The sequence below is a fragment of the Ornithorhynchus anatinus genome, chromosome 13 (assembly GCF_004115215.2).
Source record: "Ornithorhynchus anatinus isolate Pmale09 chromosome 13, mOrnAna1.pri.v4, whole genome shotgun sequence".
NCBI lineage: Eukaryota > Metazoa > Chordata > Mammalia > Monotremata > Ornithorhynchidae > Ornithorhynchus > Ornithorhynchus anatinus.
In genome coordinates, this window is record NC_041740.1 from 25,402,667 (window position 1) to 25,424,152 (window position 21,486).

The 21,486-nt window shown below is 46.0% G+C and overlaps 1 protein-coding gene across 2 annotated transcripts; it reads right to left on the bottom strand.

Moving 5' to 3' along the window:
* Positions 1-63: 63 nt before the first annotated feature.
* Positions 64-19,645, bottom strand: PMPCB (peptidase, mitochondrial processing subunit beta). Of its 2 annotated transcripts, none has more exons than XM_029077958.2 (13): positions 19,511-19,645; positions 9,955-10,095; positions 8,721-8,807; positions 7,410-7,539; positions 5,658-5,856; positions 5,443-5,522; positions 3,891-4,003; positions 2,792-2,935; positions 2,152-2,312; positions 843-928; positions 680-768; positions 410-485; positions 64-309 (listed from the first exon to the last, which is right to left on the bottom strand). In XM_029077958.2, exons 1-13 carry the CDS (start codon positions 19,610-19,612, stop codon positions 245-247), a joined length of 1,473 nt encoding a protein of 490 aa, XP_028933791.2. In that variant the 5' UTR covers positions 19,613-19,645; the 3' UTR covers positions 64-244. The 2 variants fall into 2 exon arrangements, with proteins under 2 accessions (XP_028933791.2, XP_001507859.1); XM_001507809.6 differs by lacking the exon at positions 19,511-19,645 and adding an exon at positions 11,299-11,431.
* Between the last annotated feature and the right edge of the window lie 1,841 nt (positions 19,646-21,486).

The following is a 21,486-nucleotide window of genomic DNA, read 5'->3' on the forward strand; positions in this document are numbered from 1 at the left end:
CTCTGCATACCCGGGTTGAGTATTTGTCCTTTTTATCTCTACAGGCAGAAATCATGCATTCTCTTTTATATACAAGCAAGACCCTCAAGTCTTTAAAGGTTTATTGATATTTATAATTATCCTGAAACTTGAAGAAACAGGGCTGCTGGTCTTTTGGTAGGGGGCAGAGGGAGGGAGGGGATATGTTTTATGAAGACTCACTAGACCCCATTTGTTTCTTAAATTATAGATTTCCTTCACTATCTTAGTCACGAAGCCAGACCAGGCCGCTACGAATTCGGTCATAATCTGGTAGCTGTTCAATGGGACCTAAACATTAAGAAAAAATATATTAATACACTAGATGGGGGACAAAAAAAACCCACACCCATTTCACTGTTCCCAGGAGGAGGGGGCAGAGAGGTCTTACCAACAGCAGCAATGGCGGGGCTCTTATCATAAATGTATCTGGTGCACACGTCTCGTACATTTTGGGCATCGATAGCCTAGAAGTGGAGAGATTCATGCATAAGCTTGGTTTACATTTTGTATCATCCGATTGCCTCTGATACCTTGAGGGTAAAGAAAGCTAATCTGCTTCCATGCTTTCAGCTTAAAATAACGATTAATGAAGGTGAAAACACCAAATAATCACATTGATGTCATGGCAGAGCTGCAGGGAGAGAAGGTGTGCTCTTACTTCAATTCTCGCTTCCAGTTCAGGTATGGGGATTCTCCGGTTGTAACACAACATTTGCCGGCCAATGTCCTCACAGATAGGAGTGGAACCTAATTGAAATGAAGAACATTCCAGATACCGGTATGTCCACAGAAAAAATAAAACTCACAGTCCCGATCCTCACCATCAAGCTGCAACAGCATATTTGTTTTTAAAAGGTTCTTGGCTCGAGCAACTTCATTTTCAGTGACATTTGTGCAGAGTCGAATCCTGAAAGGCAGTTTGGAGAGAGCTGTAAAATCCTTTGCTGTCGCATTGTATTTTCTGTGTTCAGCATAGTGAAAGATATTCAATTTAAACCAGTAATGCATCATGACATGGGGTACAAATGTGTCTCTATTCAAGATGCCTTTTATTAAGAGGATATGCACTGAATAAAACAAACTGGATCAGTGCATGATGCCATTAAGTCCAACCCTGCAGAGCACACTGAATCGGAAATCACCCTTGTCAAGTATTATCAGTTCTAGACTTCTAAAAGAGCCTGTGACTCCAAGTTTTCTATTCTCACAAGTACCTGCAAGCATTCAGCTTAAGTCACCAAGCTGAGTAGACCCTCAATACATTTTGTTCAGGATGAACCCCACAGTTATTGAAAGAAAACATCTCATGCCTCAGCTAGAAACTCATGTTTCCTAACAAGGGAGAGGAGGTAAATCAACTCAAAAGTGTCACACCAAAGATTCTCTACAGGTGGAAAGGCAGTGGTAACCACCAGTGTTTCCTGTTCTACTGAGCAGGCTCAATTGTTCCATTTTCCCACTCCTCTTCATTCCCCCTCAAATCTGCCAAAATGGGGGAAAACCCTAGTGGTATTTATTGACTGCTTCTTATTTGTAGAGCACTGTACTCTAAGCACTTGGGAAATTACAGTAAAACAGAGTTGGTAGGCATGTTCCCTGCCCACAAGAAGCCTACAGAGACAACTGGAAAGAGTAGTTTGGGAGATTTAAGATCGCTATCTCCCAGTGGGAGGGGGGAGGTTAGGGAGGTTAGAGATGGAGATAGTGTGAAAGTGAAGAAACAAGCACAGAAGCAATGTGGGCTGGTGGACAGACCACGGGCCTGGGTGTAAAATGGACCGGAATTTGAAATCCCAGCTCCGGCATTTGTCTGCTGTCTGAATATGGAAAGGTTACTTGGCTTCTCTGGGCCTCAGTTACCTCATCTGTAAAATGGGGTTAAGACGGTGAGTCCCATGTGGGACATGGTGTCCAACCTGATTAGCCTGTTTCTACCCCAGCACATAGTACAGTGCCTGGCACGTAAGTGCTTAGCAAATACATAAAATAAATAAAAATCCACTGAAAAGGACCAGGGCAAAGATCAGAAAAAGGCAAAGACCTCTTCTTTCTGGATTGGCCATAAGGAATATAGACGGCTAATGTAACCGAGGAACCCCACTACGTCCCAAACCGGGCTCACTTTCTTACCATTCTTTTTGGATGCAGTCCAGCATGTCAGCCACGGTGGTGGGTTCACAGACCATATAGAGTCCCCAAAGTCCCGTGTCTGTGTAGCAAGTGTTAAATGACTGGAAGCTGTGACACAGGTTGCCGTGACAGGTGATCTGAGCAAGTCTGCTGGACAAATTCTGTGGCGAGAAATGAAAGGAATCCTGGCTCTGTCAACTGCTCACTGAATGATCTTGGGCAAGTCACTTCACATCTCTGTGCTTCCGTTCCTCCAAATGTAAAATGGGGATACCTTTTCTCCCCACTACTTAGACCGTGGACCCCATAAAGACTGAATTAACTTGTACTCACCAGAGCGCCTAACACCGTTAAAAAAAACCCCTCTCCCCCCCTTCACATCTGGCAGACGACTGTTTTCTCCCATGTTTCAGAAAACACGGCACCTCCAGGAGATCTTCTCTGATTTAAATTTCTACCTCATCAACCCACCGCTGCTACTGCAGTACTTCGATGCCACCTAACCGCATGGCTACCCACGACTCTCATGCTGCTCGTGCCCATTTCTTTATAGTCTCTGACTTTTTAATATCTGGCTGTCTTGCTAGATTGCCAGCACCGAGGAATCAGGTCTCTGAATTCTCTCTCACTCTCCACTTACCACTCCTCCTCCGAAAGAACGGTCCCAGTTCCCAATCAGGGTGTTGGCGACCATCAGTGGGATGGTGTCGGGGTGAGACCAACCCACAGCCTCGACGGCTACCGCAATGTGGGCCAGGGGCATCTTGTCACCGTTCACGCGAATCTGGTGGGAAACAAATGGATGTGGTTTCAGTTTGGGCGCAAGTTCGCCGAGAGGCCCTGTTACAGAAAACTGGGCATTTGGGAACCGGTTCATCCCCCCCGGGAAATTTCCGTGGACCTGCTCAAATGGGACACCTAACCCAAGTCCTCGCCATTAAACTGGGATTGGGGGAGACGGGGGTGGCAGGAGCCACCTGACGATCGCTTTCCCGGCCTCAAGCAGGCTGAGCATGGAAGAATAGGGAAAGGAACCCAGAAGACAAGGGTTACGTGGGAACTGGGCCCATGGCCTACTGGACAGAGCCCGGGCCCGGAAGCCAGAAGGACCTGGTTCTAATCCCAGCTCTAACAACTGCTCGTTGTGGGACCTTGGGCAAGTCACTTCACTTCTCTGGGACTCAGTTCCCTCATCTGTAAAATGGGGATTAAGACTGTGAACTCCATGTGGGACAGGGACTGTGTCCAATCCAACTTGCCTACATCTACCCCGGCACTTAGTATAGTGCCTGGTATACAGTAAGCACTTAACAAATACCACAGTAGTTGCTTGTTGAAAATGTCCTTTGGGCTGGGTCAGAAAGGAGGCCGCCTCCACTTGCACCACTAAAGCAAGCGGGCTGGCAAATTTCTTCTCTCCTCACAGGAAATCAATCAATCAACCAATCGCATTTACTGAGCACCTGCCGTGTGCAGAGCCCTGTAGTAAGCACTTGGGAGAGTACAATATAACATCATAACAGAGTTGGTAGATATGTTCCCTGCCCTCGATGAGTTTACAGTCTAGACATCCCCCCACAACACCCTCACGGACTAAGAGGATTTTCCGGTGTAAGTTGCTTGAGGGCAGGGATCACGTTCTCTAATTTTACTAGACTCGCCCAAGTACTTCGTTCAGTGCTCCGCAAACAGTGGGCGCTCAACAGATGCTGTCGCTTGACCGCAAGGGAGCGGCTTACCTCGCTCCCAGTGAACTTGCACCCCGGGAGGGCTGGAGTTCCTCCTTCATGTGCAGGCAGCAAGTTACCGAAGTGAAACTTGGCCAGGTCGAGCAGCTCATTATGACACACTCCTATAGAAAAGGGAAAAGGAAACTTTAAGTACCATCTTGTAGCTACCACGGAGCTGAATACGGTGCCTGGCACATAGTAAGTGCTTTACTTAATACCATTTTAAAAAAACCCAAAACAGACGTGAATTCAATTTTTCTGTCGGTGCAATGGAAAGCTCTACATTTCAAACAGCCTCACTGGTGTTCCTCCTGCCTCTCCCCGTTCCGATCTATACTGCGCCATGCTCCTTGGATCATCCTGAAACATTGTCCAGTCCATCTCTCTCCTCTCCTCCAAACTTTCCAATGGCTTCCTATGTTTCTCCGTGGCAAAAACTCTTCACAATAGGCCTCAAGAGAAGCAGTGTGGTCTAGTGGAAAGAGCAGGGTCCTGGGAGTCAGAGGACCTGGGTTCTAATCCTGGCAAGCCTCGGGAAAGCAACTTAACTTCTCTGTGCCTCAATTATCCTGTCTCCTACTTGGACTGTGAGTCCTATGTAGGACATTAAACCATGTCTAACCTAATTAACTTGTATCTACCCCAGTGCTTTAAAACAGTGCTTGACCCATAGCAAGCGCCTAATAAAAAAAAGGCTCTCCCCCATCTTACCCCACTGTACCCATGTCCTCTCTTCACCTGCTCTTCCCTCCTCTGAAGCAACCTTCAAGTTGTCCCTTGCTCTTGGCTCTCTCACTTCCATCCCTTTGCTCATGACAGTCTCCTGGCTTATAACTCTCTCCTTTCCCAAACCACCACACAAGGCCCTCAAAAAATCCCACCCCATCTATTAAGCCTTCCCTGCTTAATTTCCCAGTACTCTATACTTTATAAGCCCATCAGCCAAATCTACTTATCTATACTCACCCTGAGCTTTCTTGAATATATACGCCTATTCAATTGGACACTCAAAGATTTAATTTTGACTACTCTTGTCCATATTTTTATGTTTGCTTCTCCCATTAGAGTGTAAGTTTCTTATGAGCAGGAAACCTGGCACTTCTTTATTCTATACTTCCCAAGCATCTAATACAGAGCAATGTACTAAGTGACCGCTGAATACTACTATTTCCACTACCATCGGTGGTGCTGCCAACTCCATTTCCTTATTCAATCATCGGTACTCACTTCGCCACGGCCATGTGACAGAATTCGGACTTCACGTTCCAACTCTTTTGAGCGCTTTGAGCCCCATGAGGTCTGTGATAGTTTTTCACCCTAGAGTTTGGATCAACTGCAGTCTACATAGCTAAACATGCTGATGTCATAGTCTGAAATTACGCTTTCAACACAAAATCAAGAATTACTATGTGGCAACATAATCGTTGGAAGGTAAACCAGCACGGTCAGTTGTTCTCCTGGGTACTTCCAGTGTCAGGGGAAAACCACTGATAAGCGCTCAATGAATGAATGAATGAATGAGAATCAGAATGCACCGCGTACGTCTTTCAGAATCACCCACCTCCAGCTGCAGCAAGGACTATTCTCGATCCTTTGTAATGTGTGGTGATGTACTCCACTAAGTCATTGCGGTTTATAGACCTGTAAGCAGAGGAAGGATGCTCGTGAGCAACAATCATCTTCCTTTACAAACTTCCATTTCTGAAATGATTTCCCTTGTGGCTGCCTGTCACAGGAACCCACCACGAACCCCGGGGGAAGAGGGGTCGTGCTCACTTGATGTTTTCGGTCGGCCCTAAAATCGTCCGGCCCAGGGCGGTGTTTTGATAGGCTGTAGCGTGAAGATAGTCAAAGACAACTTCTTGTAAATTGGTTTCCACTTCCTGCATCTCCCGGAGGATAACGCCCCTCTCCCGCTCAATCTCGGCTTCTCCCAGCGTGCTGTTCTGTATGATATCGGCCAGGATTTCCACGGCTGATGGGAAAGAAAATGTAAGAAAAAAGAACTGAGTTGCCTAGCATGACTCTGAAATCACTGGGCTACCAAACTAACACCCGGGACGGTGCTGCAGATCCGATGGCCACTTGATCAACTGAGAATTGATCAATCGACCCACCAATGGTATTTACTGAGCGCTTACTGTCTGCAGAACACTGTACAGGCTTAGGAGAGCACAATGCAAAGGTTTTGGTATACAGGTTCTCTGCCCACAAGGAGCTTAGGGTCTAGAATGAATCTACCCATTGGGTAGGTCAAACCACTGCTTGATCCCACTACCAATCAATAAACAGCATGGCCTATTGGACAGAGCGTAGGTCTGGGAGTCCGAGGACGTGGGTTCCAATCCTGCTTCGCCACTCGTCTGTTGGGTGACCTTGGGCAAGTCACTTCACTGTATCTCAGTTCCCTCATCTACAAAATGAGGACTCAATACCCGTTTTCCCTCCTACTTAGACTGTGAGCCCCATGAAGGGACCCGCTTATCTTGTATCTACCCCAGCGTTTAGTGCAGTGCTTGGCACATAATATTATGAGAGCTTAACAAATACCCCAATTATTATTATTACTGTTTGTAGACCACATGATATTAAAAGCAAGGCAGAATCAATGGAGTCGTGGCTCCAGTTTTCATTAAGGAATTCAAGAATCCTAAAAACTATCTGGTCTGATTTTTGTTTCATTTTTATGGTATCTGTTAAGCACTTACTGTGTGTCAAGCACTATTTTAAGTGCCGTGGTGTAGATACAAATTAATCAGGTTGGACACAGTCCATGACCCACATGGGGCTACCAAATCTAAGTACAAGGGAGAACAGGAGAATTGAGGCACAGAAAAATTAAGTGGCCTGCCCAAGGTTACACAGCAGACAAGTGGTGGAGCCAGGATTAGAACCCAGATCCTCTGACTCCCAGGCCCGTGCTCTATCCACTAGACCACGCTGTTTCTCAAGCTTGTTGAGCATGACCTAGCCCGGAAGAGGAGTTGGAGCACTGAAGAGAGCAAGGGCAGTTTGGGTTGATACAAAGTAGCCTGACTGGACAATTCCGATCCTGGAAATTTGGGTAATTCCGTCCAGTTGCCTAAATAAACCTGGAATGATTCCACAGAGCTGGTCCGCTGTAGGATGTAAACCAGATACCGAGTACCCATCCTCCTAACTCCAGCTCCTCCTGCTACATCACCACTTTTCCACAGGAGTCCAGGGAGGAAATTTAGGGAAGAAATCAGGTCAGAAGCTGACTGGCACAGCCCCGGATGCAGACAAGAAAACAAACCTTCCAAGGATGAGCTGAGCTTAGCAATGGGGACGAGGCTGCACATCTGTAAAATGGGGACTAAGACTGTGAGTCCCATGTGGGGTGTGGACTGTGTCCAACCCTGGCACTTTGAACAGTGCCTGGCCCATATTAAGCACTTAAATACCATTTAAAATAAAAATTGCTCCGAACTCCATGCTACACACTGTCCTTCTGGGATCCCCTTCTCTCAGCCAGTGTGGCCCAAGCCCGAGTGCCGATGGCAATACCTCTTGGTAAATCCCTGGAGAAGGCTTTTGCATAGTACACCGTTTGCTCTCTGGAGGTGTAGGCGTTGAGGTGGGCACCCATGTTCTCAATCTCAAGCTCCAAATCCAGCTGGGACCTCTTCTTCGTGCCCTGAGATCAAAGGGTTGGAAAAAAGCCATTTATACACATCTTAGCCTTCAACTGCTCTGAATTCCCTAAAATGGCAGTCTTGAATCATTATCATCATTATCAATGGTATTTATCTGAGCGCTTGCTGTGTGCAGAGAACTGTACTCAGCAGTTGGGAGAGTACAGTCCACCAGAGTTGGTAGACAGTTTCCTTGCCCACAACAAGTTTACAGTCTAAAGCAGGGAGACAGACATTAGCCACACAGCCAAATTGTACTTTCCAAGCGCTTAGAACAGTGCTCTCCATCCAGTAAGCGCTCAATAAATACAACTGAATGAATGAATGACATTAAAGAGTATTTATTAAGTGATTCCCTTGTGCAGAACACTGTACTAGGTACTGGAGAAAGTAGGATAGGATACAATGCTTTGTATACAGTTAAGCACTCAAAAAAATACGATTGAATGAATGAATAAAGGACCCAGTTCTGTCCTTGAGTAATTTATAATTATCTTCACCTAATGGAAAAAATGTTTTTTTTCTTCTCCCACGCTCTTTTTTCAACGGTACTTATTACGTACTTACTATGTGTCAGGCACGGTACTAAGTGGTGGGAAAGATAAAAGCTCATCAGGTTGGACACAGTCCCTGCCCCACCTGCGGCTCACACTCTAATCTGGGAGGAGGATTTCATTCCCATTTCCCAGATGAGGTGACTGAGGCCCAGAGAAGTGAAACATCTTGCCCAAGGTCAGACAGCAGATGCTCAGCTATCCCAAGCCACGAGCTCTGGGGTCAGATTAATGGCGGTTTGTTTCTCTTTTCCCTCCCTCTCACATCCTATGTTGCACTTCCTCAGCTCCAGTAGAAAACAGAATCATTTCTCGATGCTACTGCAGCTCAATTTACCATTCCCATTCAGCCACTGTTTTCTTCTGATAAACTGGAATGAGGACCCTATTCGGTCTTGCCCCTCTCCTCTGGTCAGCACTGAACCAAACACAGACAGATGAATCCCATCCTTTCCGCCTGGGAGCTAATATGCAGACTGGCCATTGTGTACTCCTGGAACTATGGCTGAAGTCATCCCAGAGAAACTCAGTGAGGAACCTTGGAGATGAGGGAGCAGGGGAGGGAGTGTGCTCTCATGCTCAAGGCCCTTCTGCAGGGAAGGAATGAGTCACGTGTGGGCGGTACTTGCCTTGAAAGCCATGTGCTCCAGAAAATGAGCCGTCCCGTTATTCTTCTCATTCTCGTATCGGCTTCCCGCATCAATCCAAAGCCCGACCTCCAAAAGGAAAAACAAATGACACTTGAATCAAAGTTTATTTGGGGGGAGGTTAATAACACTTCTCCCGCTAGACTGTACTGGGGGCAGGGAATGTGTCTGTTTATACTAACTACAGAGCTCTACACATAGTAAACACTCAATAAATACAAGTGACTGGCTGACTGCCTTTTCAAAACTACTATACCTGGCCTAATCTTAATTACGGTATCTATCCGTTTGGGAATTTATTAAGCACTTCTCCTGGGTCAAATGCAAAGTACTGAGGCAGATACACATTAATTAGATCTGACACAGAGTCTCTGTCCCTTACGTGGCTCTCAGTCTACAAGACGGGAGAGTAGTACACTATCCCTTTTCTTAGATTAGGAACCAAAGGCTCAAAAGGTTACGTCATACAGCAGGCCAGTGGCAGAGATGGGATCAGAAACTAAGGCTCTTGGCTCCCAGTAGCCTGTCTTTCCACTAGAGTATACTGGCTCACTGCCTCCCGCCCATTTTTTCAATGGTATTTGCTCAGTACTTACTACGCTCCAGGAACTGCACTAAGCACTAGGGTGGACACAAGGTAATGAGTTTCTCCCACATGAGGCTCACAGTCTAAATCAGAGGGGGGAGGATTTAATCCCCATCTGACAGGTGATGGAACTGAGGCCCAGAGAAGTTAAGTGACTTGTCCAAGGTCCTACAGCACACAAATGGCAGAGTGGAGGATAGGACCCAAGTACTTTGACTCCCAGGCCCATGCTCTTTCCACTAGGCCACACCGCTTTCCCGTGCTATTCTCATATTGGCAATTTTCACTTCCCTCCAGTCAGGATTGAGTAGCTGCCGTTTCAATCATGAAATTGGTGAGGAAACAGGAACCTACCTCAGAGTGGAGGACAGTGAACGATCCAGGATTGTGAAAATACCTGACTTCCAGGACCACCTGCTCAGACTCTGTGCAGAGTACTGTACTAAGCGCTTGGAAAAATACAACAGAGTGAGCAGACATGCTGTCTACTCATGATGAGCTTACTTCCTTTTCCCCACAGAATGCAAAATTAGGCATTTGCAAGAGACCAACCAGGAGATCTGCAGCCCAAAATGAGGTCTTTCAGTCACCCACAGATTTAAAAATGGCATCTGCCCCAATGTTACCTACTGTGCAAGTTGAGAGCCCGGAGTCTTCTGAAGCTACTCGGAGTCCATTTTCCAGAGATGTGACCCGTGTCTCGGGAACATTTAAAACCACTTGTGCAGCTGCCTGAGCACTTCTGAATCTCTTCTCTCCCACGTTTATCGGCTAGAAAGGCAACAACATGATACAATAAACAGCTGGCTCCGTTCTGATGTTCATGCTCACTCAACCATTCATTTCCTTCAAATCACCCAATAAAGCTTATTCTGCAACACTGCTGAATTGGAGTACGTAGTAGAAATGAAAGATATGATTCTTGCCCTCAAAGAGCTTGTCATCTAATGGGGGAAATTAAGAGTAGTCTGAAGTTTTAATCATTCTCCATTCCAATTCTTCTGCAGGTAATTCTCATACTCAAGAGGAAGCTTTAGTTAATTCTTCTACAAGTGCACATAAGTTAATGTCTGATGAGGGTAAACTACAATATTAATACTAGTACAGTAGAAGATAGTAGTCAAAGTTGCAGGAGCAAATGAGTTCTCTAAGGGACTGTGTGTAGACGGAGAATCACAGGGGAAGGAGGACTGAGCCTTAAGGGATTCCCACAGTTAACAAGTGGGAAGCAGGGGAGGTGCCGGCAAAAGGGACTGGGAATGAATGGCCAGAGAGATAAAAGAACCCGGAGAGGAAAGTATTGGTGAGGCCGGCCAAGGTTAGGTGTATTTCCAAGAGAAAGTGGGTGGCTGACAGTGTTGAAGGCAGCTGAGAGGTCGAGGAAGATCGGGATGGAGAAGAGGCCGTTGGATGTAGCAACAAGGAGACCACCAGTGGTCCTTAGAGGTGGTCCTTTCCATAATAACAATGCTATTTGTTAAGCGCTTTGTGCCAAGCACTACTGAAGCACTGGGGGAGACTGTGGGCAAGTCACTTCACTTCTCTGTGCATCAGTTCCCTCATCTGTAAAATGGGGATGAAAACGGTGAGCCTCAAAAGGGACAACCTGATTCCCCTGTATCTACCCCAGCACTTAGAACAGTGCTCTGTACATAGTAAGCGCTTAACAAATACCAACATTATTATTTTTACAGATGAGAAAACTGTGGCACGGAGTCAAGGCACCTGACCACGGTCACTAGCAGGCAAGGGATGGCGCGGGATTAGAACTCATTTCTCCCCTTGAATCTACGTTCCCACGCTGGGCAAAAGGGGCCAAGGAGGTCGGGCGGGCGGAGCCAGGCCAAGTCCCGGCAGGCAGCGCGGCCGCAAAGGCTGCCGGGAGCCGCCGGTTTAGCCTGCCTTCAGCGCTCCGCGCCCGGACAGGAAAGGCCCTCCGAACCTGCCCGCCGGGGGGGAGGGGGGGTCACTTACCCGCCTGCCGACGCCGCCGACAAACGCCTCTGCTGAACGCCACAGCGGCCGCCGCCCGGGCAGCAGCAAGGACCGGGACAACGCCGTGGCCGCCGCCATGGCTGTCGCCGCCGCCATGTTGGAGCCTGCGAGTGGCCGGCGTGGGGGAGGAAAGAGAGGCCGCGCGCCCTGCCGCCTCCAACGGCTCCCCCTGCTGGCCAGGAGGGACGATAGCACCGAGGGAAGGCCAGGGCGGTGCAGTGCTAAGCCCAGGGCCTATTTCGGGGCTTTCTGGATCCGAAATAATAATGATTATAATTCTATAATTAAGAGAATAATAACGATATAATAATAATAATGATGATGGGATTTGTTAAGCGCTTACTACGTGCAAAGCACTATTCTAAGCGCTGGAGAGGATATAAGGTGATCAGGTTGCCACAGTGCTAAGCCCAGGGCCTATTTCAGGGCTTTCTGGATCCGAAATAATAATAACTATAATTATATAATTAAAAGAAAAATAACGATATAATAATAATAATAATGGCATTTGTTAAGCCCTTACTACGTGCAAAGCACTATTCTAAGCGCTGGAGAGGATATAAGGTGAGAAGGTTGCCACAGTGCTAAACACAGGGCCTATTTCAGGTCTTTCTGGATCCGAAATAATAATAATAATATAGAATAATGGCGATACAATAATAATAATGATGCCACTTGTTAAGCACTTACTATGTGCAAGCATTGTTCTAAGTGGAGTCAGCAGTTGAACCTATGACCTCTGACTCCCAAACCCGAGCTCTTTCCACTGAGACACGCTGCTTATTATAATAATAATTAATCAACCAATAAAATTAATAATAACATCCCAGCTCCACCACTTGTCTGCTGTGTGACCTTGAGCAAGTCACTTCACTTCTCTGGCCCTCAGTACCCTCATCTGTAAAATGGGGATTCAGACTGTGAGCCCCACGTGGGACAGGGTCTGTGTCCAACCCAGTTTGCTTATATCCACGCCAGCGCTTAGTACAGTGTCCGACACATAGTAATCGCTTAACATATGCCATAATTATTATCAAAGACCTACTGAAGGCTCACCTCCTCCAGGAGGCCTTCTCAGACTAAGCCCTCCTTTTCCTCAGCTCCCCTTCCCCTCCTTATCGCTCCGACTCACTCCCTTTTCTCTACACCCTCCCCGCCCCACAGCACTAATACATCTCTAAAATTCTGTTTATTTATATTAATGCCTGTTTGACTTGTTCTGATGTGTATATATATCTCTAATTCTATTTCTTTATATTGATACCTGTTTACTTGTTTTGATGTCTGCCTCCCCTCTTCTAGATTGTGAGCCCGTTTTGGGCAGGCATTGTCTCTCTTTGCTGCTGAATTGTCCTTTCCAAGCAGTTAGTACAGTGCTCTGCACACAGTAAGCACTCAATAAATATGACTGAATAAATGAATAATAATAATGGTACTCATTATACGTTTACTATGTGCCAAGCCCTGAGATATTTACAGTGCCATCCCATCAGACCCAGTCCCTGTCCTACATGGGGTTTCACAGTCTAAGAGACTGACGTGGACAGGGAATGTGTCTGTTATTTTATTGGATTGTACTCTCCTGAGTGCTCAGTACAGTGCCCTGCGTGCAGTAAGCACTCAATAAATACGATTGATGGATTCCTGATTGATTTTCTTCCACTCTCTTCCGGGTCACCCTGATTTACTCCCTTATTCATCCCCCCCCCCCCCCAGCCCCACAGTACTTTTGTACATAACTGTAATTTTATTTATTTATGTTAATGTCTGTCTCCCCCTCTAGACTTAAGCTCTTTGTGGTCAGGGAATGTGTCCGTTATTGTATTGTACTCCCCCAAGTTCTTAGTACAACGCTCTACACACTACACTCAATAAATACGACTCACTGATTGATTGAGAACGGGTATTTAATCCCTGATTAGGAAACTGAGGCACAGATTTAATTAAATGACTTTCCAAACCTCTCTGCTTTTTCCACTAGGCCATGCTGCTTCTCAAGGCCTTCCAAACCTATTTTGAAGCCAAAAGATTAAATGTACATATGGAAAAATCATCTAACATTCATGCACTGGGACAGGGCAGTGGACTACCGGAAGACCATCACAGTACACAGACCAGACTGAGAGGCAGCAACTGGAAAGAGGGGTTGTTCTCCAGCAAAAGCTCCATAAAAATCTGGATATGGATCAATTATTCATTTATTTGCATTTACTGAGCATTTACTGTGTGCAGAGTACTGTACGGAGCATTTCGGAAAGTCCAAAAGAGTAAGTAGACACAATCCCTGCCCTCAAGGAGCTTACAATCTAGTGGCTTGCAAGAGGCAGGACAGGCCCTCAGTAGGATAAACCCATTAGCCCAGCAAGGACCTGTCTTTACGGGGAAAGCAATGCAGGAGGGACTGTTTAGTTGCCATTGTTTTTAGGAGATGTTCTTCCCCTTGACTCTATTTATTGCCATTGTTCTTGTCTGTCCATCTCCCCCGATTACACTGTAAGCCCGTCAAACGGCAGGGACTGTCTCTATCTGTTGCCGACTTGTTCATCCCAAGCGCTTAGTACAGTGCTCTGCACATAGTAAGTGCTCAATAAATACTATTGAATAAATACTATTGAATGAATGTTTACAGTCCTTCCCAAGCACTTAGTACAGTGCTCTGCACACAGTCAGCGCTTAATAAATACAACTGATGGAATGAGGCCTTTTCAGCCATGCATCGACTAGAAACACAAAAGACAGCTGGGTATATATTATGCTTGCGGACTGTTCTTTCTAATACTGTAAACTGTTTATGGCAACGTATATTAATGCCGGGTCACCTTCCTTGGTAACGATGATGTTGCCACTGCAGTACGTTCAAAATCATAACCAATGACATAATTGTTTGGGCTCCAGCATCTCTTTCATTACTTCATTACAAAATTAAGCCCTGCAACCACCTGCAGTAGGGAAACTGGTGGTTTCCTGGGCTCCTGCCCTGTCCAGCTTTAATTTTCAAATCATTAAAATCCCACTTCAGCTCCGTGCTCCATCTGGCACTTCTCCTTTACAGTGCTAGCCTTCCCTCTGATTTTTTTCTTTTATGGCATTTGTTAAACACTATGTGCCAAGCACCATACTAAGCACTGGGGTAGATACAAGGTAATCAGATTGGGCACATTTCCTGCCCCACATGGGGTTCATAGTCTTAATCTCTGTTTTACACATAAGGGACTGATGCCCAGAGAAGCAAAGTGACTTGCCCAAGGTCACGCAGCAGATGAGTGATGGAGCCGGGATTAGAACCCAGATCCCTCTGACTTCCAGAATGAATTCACACCTGAGTGAACTCCCACTCCTGAGCCCCGGGTCTGTGCCTAAGCCTGAGCTTCTGGCTGAAGCTGTCATCTCTTCGTAAGTGCCAGGGACTGTATTAAGCGCCGCATAATCAGGTTGGACACAAGCCATATCCCACACGTGGCTTAGCGGAAAGAGTATGGGCTTGGGAGTCAGAGGTCATGGGTTCTAATCCCAGCTCCACCACTTGTCTGCTGTGTGATCTTGGGCAAGTCACTGAACTTCTCTGGGCCTCAGTTACCGGATCTGTAAAATGGGGATTAAATCATTCAATCGTATTTATTGAGCACTTACTGTGTGCAGAGCACTGTACTAAGAAGCGCTTGGAAAGTACATTTCAGCAACAAAGAGAAACAATCCTTGTGTACAATAGACTCACAGACTAGAAGGGGGGAGACAGGAGGGGGAATGGGGTGATAACTGGAGCAGGCTGTGGGGTCAAAGGGGATGGGAATAATAATAATAATTACAGTGTTTGTTAAGCACTTACTATGTGTCAGGTACTGAATTAAACACTAGGGTAGATAAAAGCTAATCAGGTTGGACACGGTCCCTGTCCCACATGGGGCTCATAGTCTTAATCCCCATTTTATAGATGAGAGAATTGAGGCCCAGGGAAGTGAAGTGCCTTGCCCAAGGTCACAGAGCAGACTAATGGTGGAGCCAGGTTTAGAACCTATGACCTTCTGACTCCCATGCCCATGCTCTAGCCACTACGTCATGCTGCTTCACCTATGTATATATCTGTAATTTTTTTTATTTATATTGATGTCTGTCTCCCTTTCTAGACTGTAAGCTGGTAGGGGACAGGGATTGTGTTTGTTACATTGTTGTACTGTACTCTCCCAAGCGCTTTGTACAGTGCTGTGCACACAGTAAGCACTCACGATCGACTGACTGATTACATTTAATTATACACTTATTTATTTTTTACTTTATTTCTATAGAGAGGGTAAGCTCCATCTGGGCAGGGAAGGCGATACTTTTTGTTGTTGCCGTCCTTCTCAAACTTCCGATCCCAAGGTCTATGTCTAATTCTCTCCTGTTACTCCTCAGTGCTTCGTTCAGTGATCTGCACACAGTAAGTCTTAATACCATTACTACTGCTATTACTGCTACTGGTATCTAGGAGGCACATTAATCTGTCTTTAGTGCTTTGTAGAAACAGAAAAGTTCTGCTTCTTGGAATAATAACTCAGCCAGCCAGCTCCCTTTCAAAAGTATTTAATTCGTACCACCAATCAAACAGAAATATTCTCAACCTTGTGTGGTTTTGCTGGCTTAGAACCAACATTTGTAAAATAAACTAATGGAAATGATTCAGCAGCTTACGTATTAGGTAATCTTAGGCTTTTTGGCCGGTAGATGAAATTCATGACTATTCACCCATTTCAGGAAACCTGATCCTACAACCCAAGTAGTGTGATCTCCCCTCTTTCCCACCCTTATTATATTTAGCACTTTGGAAGAGAATAAAGCTCATTTCAACATTAACAACAAAAATTAAGTCTTCTATCTGTATTTCCTCATGAAGCAGATTGACTTTCACCTTTCTATGGTATTTGTTAAGCGCTTACAATGTGCCACACCATATACTAAGCGCTGGGGTAGGTATAAACTAATCAGGTTGACACAGTCCATGTCTCACAGTCTTAACCTGTTTTACAGATGAGGTAACTGAGCACAAAGAAGTGAAATGACTTGTCCAAAGTCACAGAGCAGACAAGTGGTGGAGAGGGTAACAGGGTAAAGAGCCCCAGTTAATCAATCAATGGTATTTGAGAGCTTACTGTGTGCAGAGTACTGTACTAAGTGCTTGAAAGAGTACAATAGTACAGAGTTGGCAGACACACTCCCTGTCCACAAGGAGCTTCCAATCTAGAGCCCCTCTTTAGCTGTCCTTTCTAACCAGCCTTTTTGCCTCTGGTTGTGCCTCATCCCTTACAAACCTTGCCCCATGAAAATGTACTGACCATAGCAATCTCATGCAAGATTTGTAAATCTTGGGTAAAATTCACTTTTCAACTGTCAATTTTGTGCCTAGATTGAGGGTTGACTATGACACATGCTAGCATAGCTCTATGATGCTCTTTAATGTTGCAATCTAAAGTCACAAATTTCTCTACAGTAAATCCCAATGAATGGCAAACCTGTCCTTTTTGAATAAACCGCCGCATTGAGCTGCCCACATCTCATACCTAGCGAGTTGAAGTTGCAACATAAAGGTTGTTCTAATTCTCCAACTCCCAAAATAACATCACACACACACACACACAAGTACATGCAGCATTTTTGGTAAACAAAGACTATCCAGATCACAGACAATAGGCTGATTCAGACTAAGACAGAAGAATAATAGATTCTGATTCGACTTGAAAATGCAAAAACACTCTGGACCTAAGATATCAGCTGGGCAGAGATATGCCCCATATCCTGATTCAGATCAATGATGGCTGTATTCACAGTGGCAGGGGGAGGGGGCACAAGACATACCTAATAATACACAACTATGTATGAGAACATGTATATATTATTACATACGAATAAAACTTATCTAAGAAAGAACTCATGCACATGCTGGGTGTTCAATAAATACGTGTCGACTAACATTCTGATTTGTTCTATTTATTTATTCTATTTATGCATTATTTATTTTTTCTATTATTCTGATGCTCACATAAAAGTAAGCATTAACTGACCAGTGGGATCCAAAAAAAAGCTGTGTTAGAGAATCCTAGGGAAATTTAAAGCATAATTCATCCAACATCGCTGGTCTAATCAGAAAGGCAAGATTTAGTCTTCAAGGTACTGCAACTCCCTTCTGTGCCGCCCTGACTTGCTCCCTTTATTCATCGCCCTACCTCCCAACCCCACAGCTCTTATGCCCATATCATCTGTCACATTTATTTCTATTAATGTCTGTCTCCCCCTCTAGACTGTAACCTCATTGTGGGCAGGGAATGTGTGTTTATTGTTACATTGTACTCTTTCAAGAGCTTAGTACAGTGCTCTGCACCCAGTAAGTGCTCAATAAATCTGACAATGAATGAATGAAAGGGAAGACTGTACTAACAACAGCTGAGGCTTTTTCCTGCCTCCGTCACTCTGAGGATCAACTGGGATGATAGGCTGAGAGGCAGTTGGGAACCATCGCTGGAGAAAATGCGGCAACCTTTCTCTAGTCAGAGGTGGCCCCGACTCCATAATCTGCTGATTGGAACTAGTCTGTGGGGCCTGATTTTGCCTGTCCTTGCTCTAGACTCTTAGCTCACTGTGGGCAGGGAATGTGTCTGGTATATTGTTATACTCTACCAAACGCTCAGTACAGCGCTCTGCACACATTAAGCACTCAATAAATACCACTGAATGATTAACTGCTCTTATATTAGCAGGAACTTTGAGGCAGTTGGCTCAAATATTTACTCCTTTTGGACACAGGGCTTAATTGGTTTAGGAGGATTCCTCCTCAACTATTTGCTGATTCTCATCTCTGTTTAGGTTTCCTTCACTTTTGCACTGAATAATAGAATGTAGTAGGTTTAACACTGGGTTTTTTTGTGAAAATAACTCTTTTCTTTGGAAGAAAACAATGACACCTACAGTAATTACCATGTTTTTAGTGCTGCATATACAGTGTAAAAGTACAAGAACAGTTTAAGCAGGGTTAAAATTATAAGCTCCTTGTAGACAGAGAACTTGTTTACCAACTTTGTTGTACTGTACTCTCCCAAGTACTTAGTACTGTGCTCTGCACACAGTTAACTGCTCAGTAAAAACTACTGATTGCCATTCCGACGGATAAAATGCAGATTGCAATATGCCTGCTTCAATGTACAGTGGGACTCAAGATAGAGAATTTGTCCAGGGCCATTATATGGTCACATGCATCAGCATTTTTCAGAAGTTAGAGGACATACCCATGAAATAGTTTTTCCCCTTTCTTTATTCTGCAGATGGACCAGAGTTCAGAAAGTGGAGCTCATGATGCATTACGCATATCATTTTTCAGTATGTATTGAAAGAATATTTGTTCCATTCAGGTCACTTTACAGAAGCTCAGTGGTTTAAATCGACGTTTATTTGAATACACCTGCTCTTCTAATTCTCACATGGTGTTCCAAAGCATGTCTGTCTGAAGGCATCATCTATAGGTGGGGTGGTCTTTGAAGTCAGCCAGTGTGTGTGTGTGTACTTTAAATTGCAAATTTTTGTGTGTCATTGTTTTTTTCTCTTTAGCAAAAGGAGTGTGAGTAATTCTCAGGGAACATCTCAGACTTGCCTAGGGTGGTTTCTTTTGCAGCTTCCTGAAATAATCATCAGTCTTCAAAGCACACAATCACCATCACTTACACAGTGCAAACAGACACCAGTTTGTGTGCCGGTGCTTGGGAGGGTACACTACCACAAGAATTAGACACATTCACGAGTTTACAGTCTACAACTGTTATCCTCTACTGGATAACAGACACCCAGAACGACCTTAGCACTTCTAAAGGCTCTCCATCAGGGGAAATTTGTAAAGCACTGTGCTATGGGGTTACCACACTGAAAAAAAAATCAATGGTATTTACTGATTGCTTATTGTGTGCAGAGCACTGTACTTAGCACTAAGGAGAGTACACTATAACAGCCATGGTTACCATGTTCCCTGACCACAAGGACCTCACATTTACGAAAAACAAAATGGTGTCAAATATGCCATCATTGGTCATTACCATTAACAGTTAATGCACATCTGTAATTTATCACATTGTACAAATATATTAAAATGGGCATGGTCCCTTTGCAACTGAGCTTACAGGTTAGGGAATAAATCAGCACAGTACCTGGGTTTTGAGACTCTTCAGAAACTTACCTGGGTGGTGACATCACAGGAGGTAAAATGGAAAAGCAGTCCGGTGTTGTCAACAGGAATAACCTTGTTGTTGGCCCTCCTTGTGAGCAGGGAATGTGTCATATTGTTACAGTGTACTCTCCCAAGCACCTAGTACAGTGCTCTGCACACAGTAAGCACTCAATAAATACAATTGAATGAATAAGACGCATGCCCAAATAACCATGGCAGCTCCCAGCCTCTAAACTCCTCACAGAAGGGCCGGGAGAGTCCTAATCAGGACAAAGTGCCCGAACTGCTCAAAAATCTCAGCAGTTTTGAAGAGATTAGGGCAGCGAAATACCCTCCATCTGTCTGTAGGGAAAAGCGGTGGTGGGTTGGGGAGATGTATGGGTGACAGTGAGAACTAGGATGAGGATGAAAATGGGGACAGTGACAGTGAGGTCAGGAGGGGGACAGTGGGGGCTGGAGAGGCAGGTAAGGAGGTGTTCTAGGGGAACAGTTGGGGTTGGAGAGGCAGGTTTGTGGGGGTACTCATTCAATCATATATACTGAGCACTTACTGGGTGCAGAGCACTGTACTAAGGGCTTGGGGAAAGTACAATTCAGCAACAATTAGAAACAATCCCTACCCAACAATGGGCTCACAGTCTAAAAGAGGGGGAGAATGTTCAGGGGGTCAGAGGGCTGCAGAGAAGCAGATTTGGGGGGTATTCTAAGGGAACAGCAGGGGCTGGAAAGGCAGGTTAAAGAGGGGCTTCTGGGGGGACAGTGGGAGTTACGTGGGATGTCTCCCTCTTCATCGAAATCACAGTCCGAGTCAGGAGCAGAAGGAGTCTTTATTCTTTCTCATGAGAAAGGGCACCACCCCCGTTGCTCAAGCGGCGTCCACCAGGGAGTGCACGCCAGGGAGTGCGTCCGTTAGTTGTGCAAAGCCGTTTTTTATAGCCCTAACGCATATCCTCCCACCAACTAACCCCATTTCTCCATTGGCTGGATACTTGGGGCGTACAATCTAATCGCAGCAGCTAGCATTCAATAAGCACTCGCGCGCCGATATTAAAGAGGCCTTAGAGGGGTTGTGTGGCCTTGGGGTCCAAGCTAGTTCGAAAAAGGGATCATGGGTTTGACGCCCCACCCTGCTGACTCTATCTTGGTTTTACCATATGGCAGTTTCATCTCCGTTATCCCCCTCTGGGTCTGTACATCTGGTGTCACCCACTGGGACCATACCCTTGTCATAGAAAAAGTCAGTTCTGTCCTGGGTGTTACCTAAACCTGGCCCGGGGAGATAGCTTCTGCCTCCCCTTCTAGGGCCCCAGGAGGGAACTTCATTGGGTTCCATCCCTCACAGAGTTGGAGAGAGGCAGGTTCAGGGGTGGTTCCTGGGCGACAGTGAGATCTAGAGAGAGGCAGGTTTATGGAGGTATTCTGGGGGGACAGTGAGGGCTGGAAGAGGGTGTATGGGGGTCCTCTGAGGGTGGACAGTGAGGGCTGGAGAGGGGGGTTAATGGGGAGACTCTGGGGGCCAGTGAGGGCTGGAGAGAGGGGTTAATGGGGGGACACTGGGGGGACAGTGAGGGCTGGAGATAGGGGTTTATGGGGGTCCTCTGAGGGGGGGCAGGGGGCTGGAGAGAGGAGTTTATGGGCGTCCTCTGAGGGTGGACAGTGAGGGCTGGAGAGGGGGGTTAATGGGGGAACTTTGGGGGACAGTGAGGGCTGGAGAGAGGGGTTAATGGGGGGGACTCTGGGGGACAATGAGGGCTGGAGAGAGGGATTTATGGGGGTCCTCTAGGGGTGGACAGTGCGGAGTGGAGAGGGACGGGTTTGTGGGGGTACCCTGGGGGGTTGGAGAGCGAGGGCCGGTTTGGGGGGTGATTGTGTGGGGCCAGTGAGGGCCGTGGTTTGGGTGTGCTGGGTGGGTGGGGGCTGTCCGTCTGAATTGGGGGGGTCTGGGTGGGGTGGGACGGTCGGGGGCCATATTTGGGGTGCCTACC

Coding starts and splice junctions, on each gene's coding strand:
- PMPCB (XM_001507809.6), bottom strand. CDS start 11,415: ATGGCGGCGGCGACAGCCATGGCGGCGGCCACGGCGTTGTCCCGGTCC. Junction 8,808..9,954: donor CCGGGCTCTCAACTTGCACA/GTAGGTAACATT, acceptor TTCCTTTTGGAG/GTCGGGCTTTGGATTGATGC. Junction 5,857..7,409: donor CTCCAGGGATTTACCAAGAG/GTATTGCCATCG, acceptor CTTTCCCATCAG/CCGTGGAAATCCTGGCCGAT.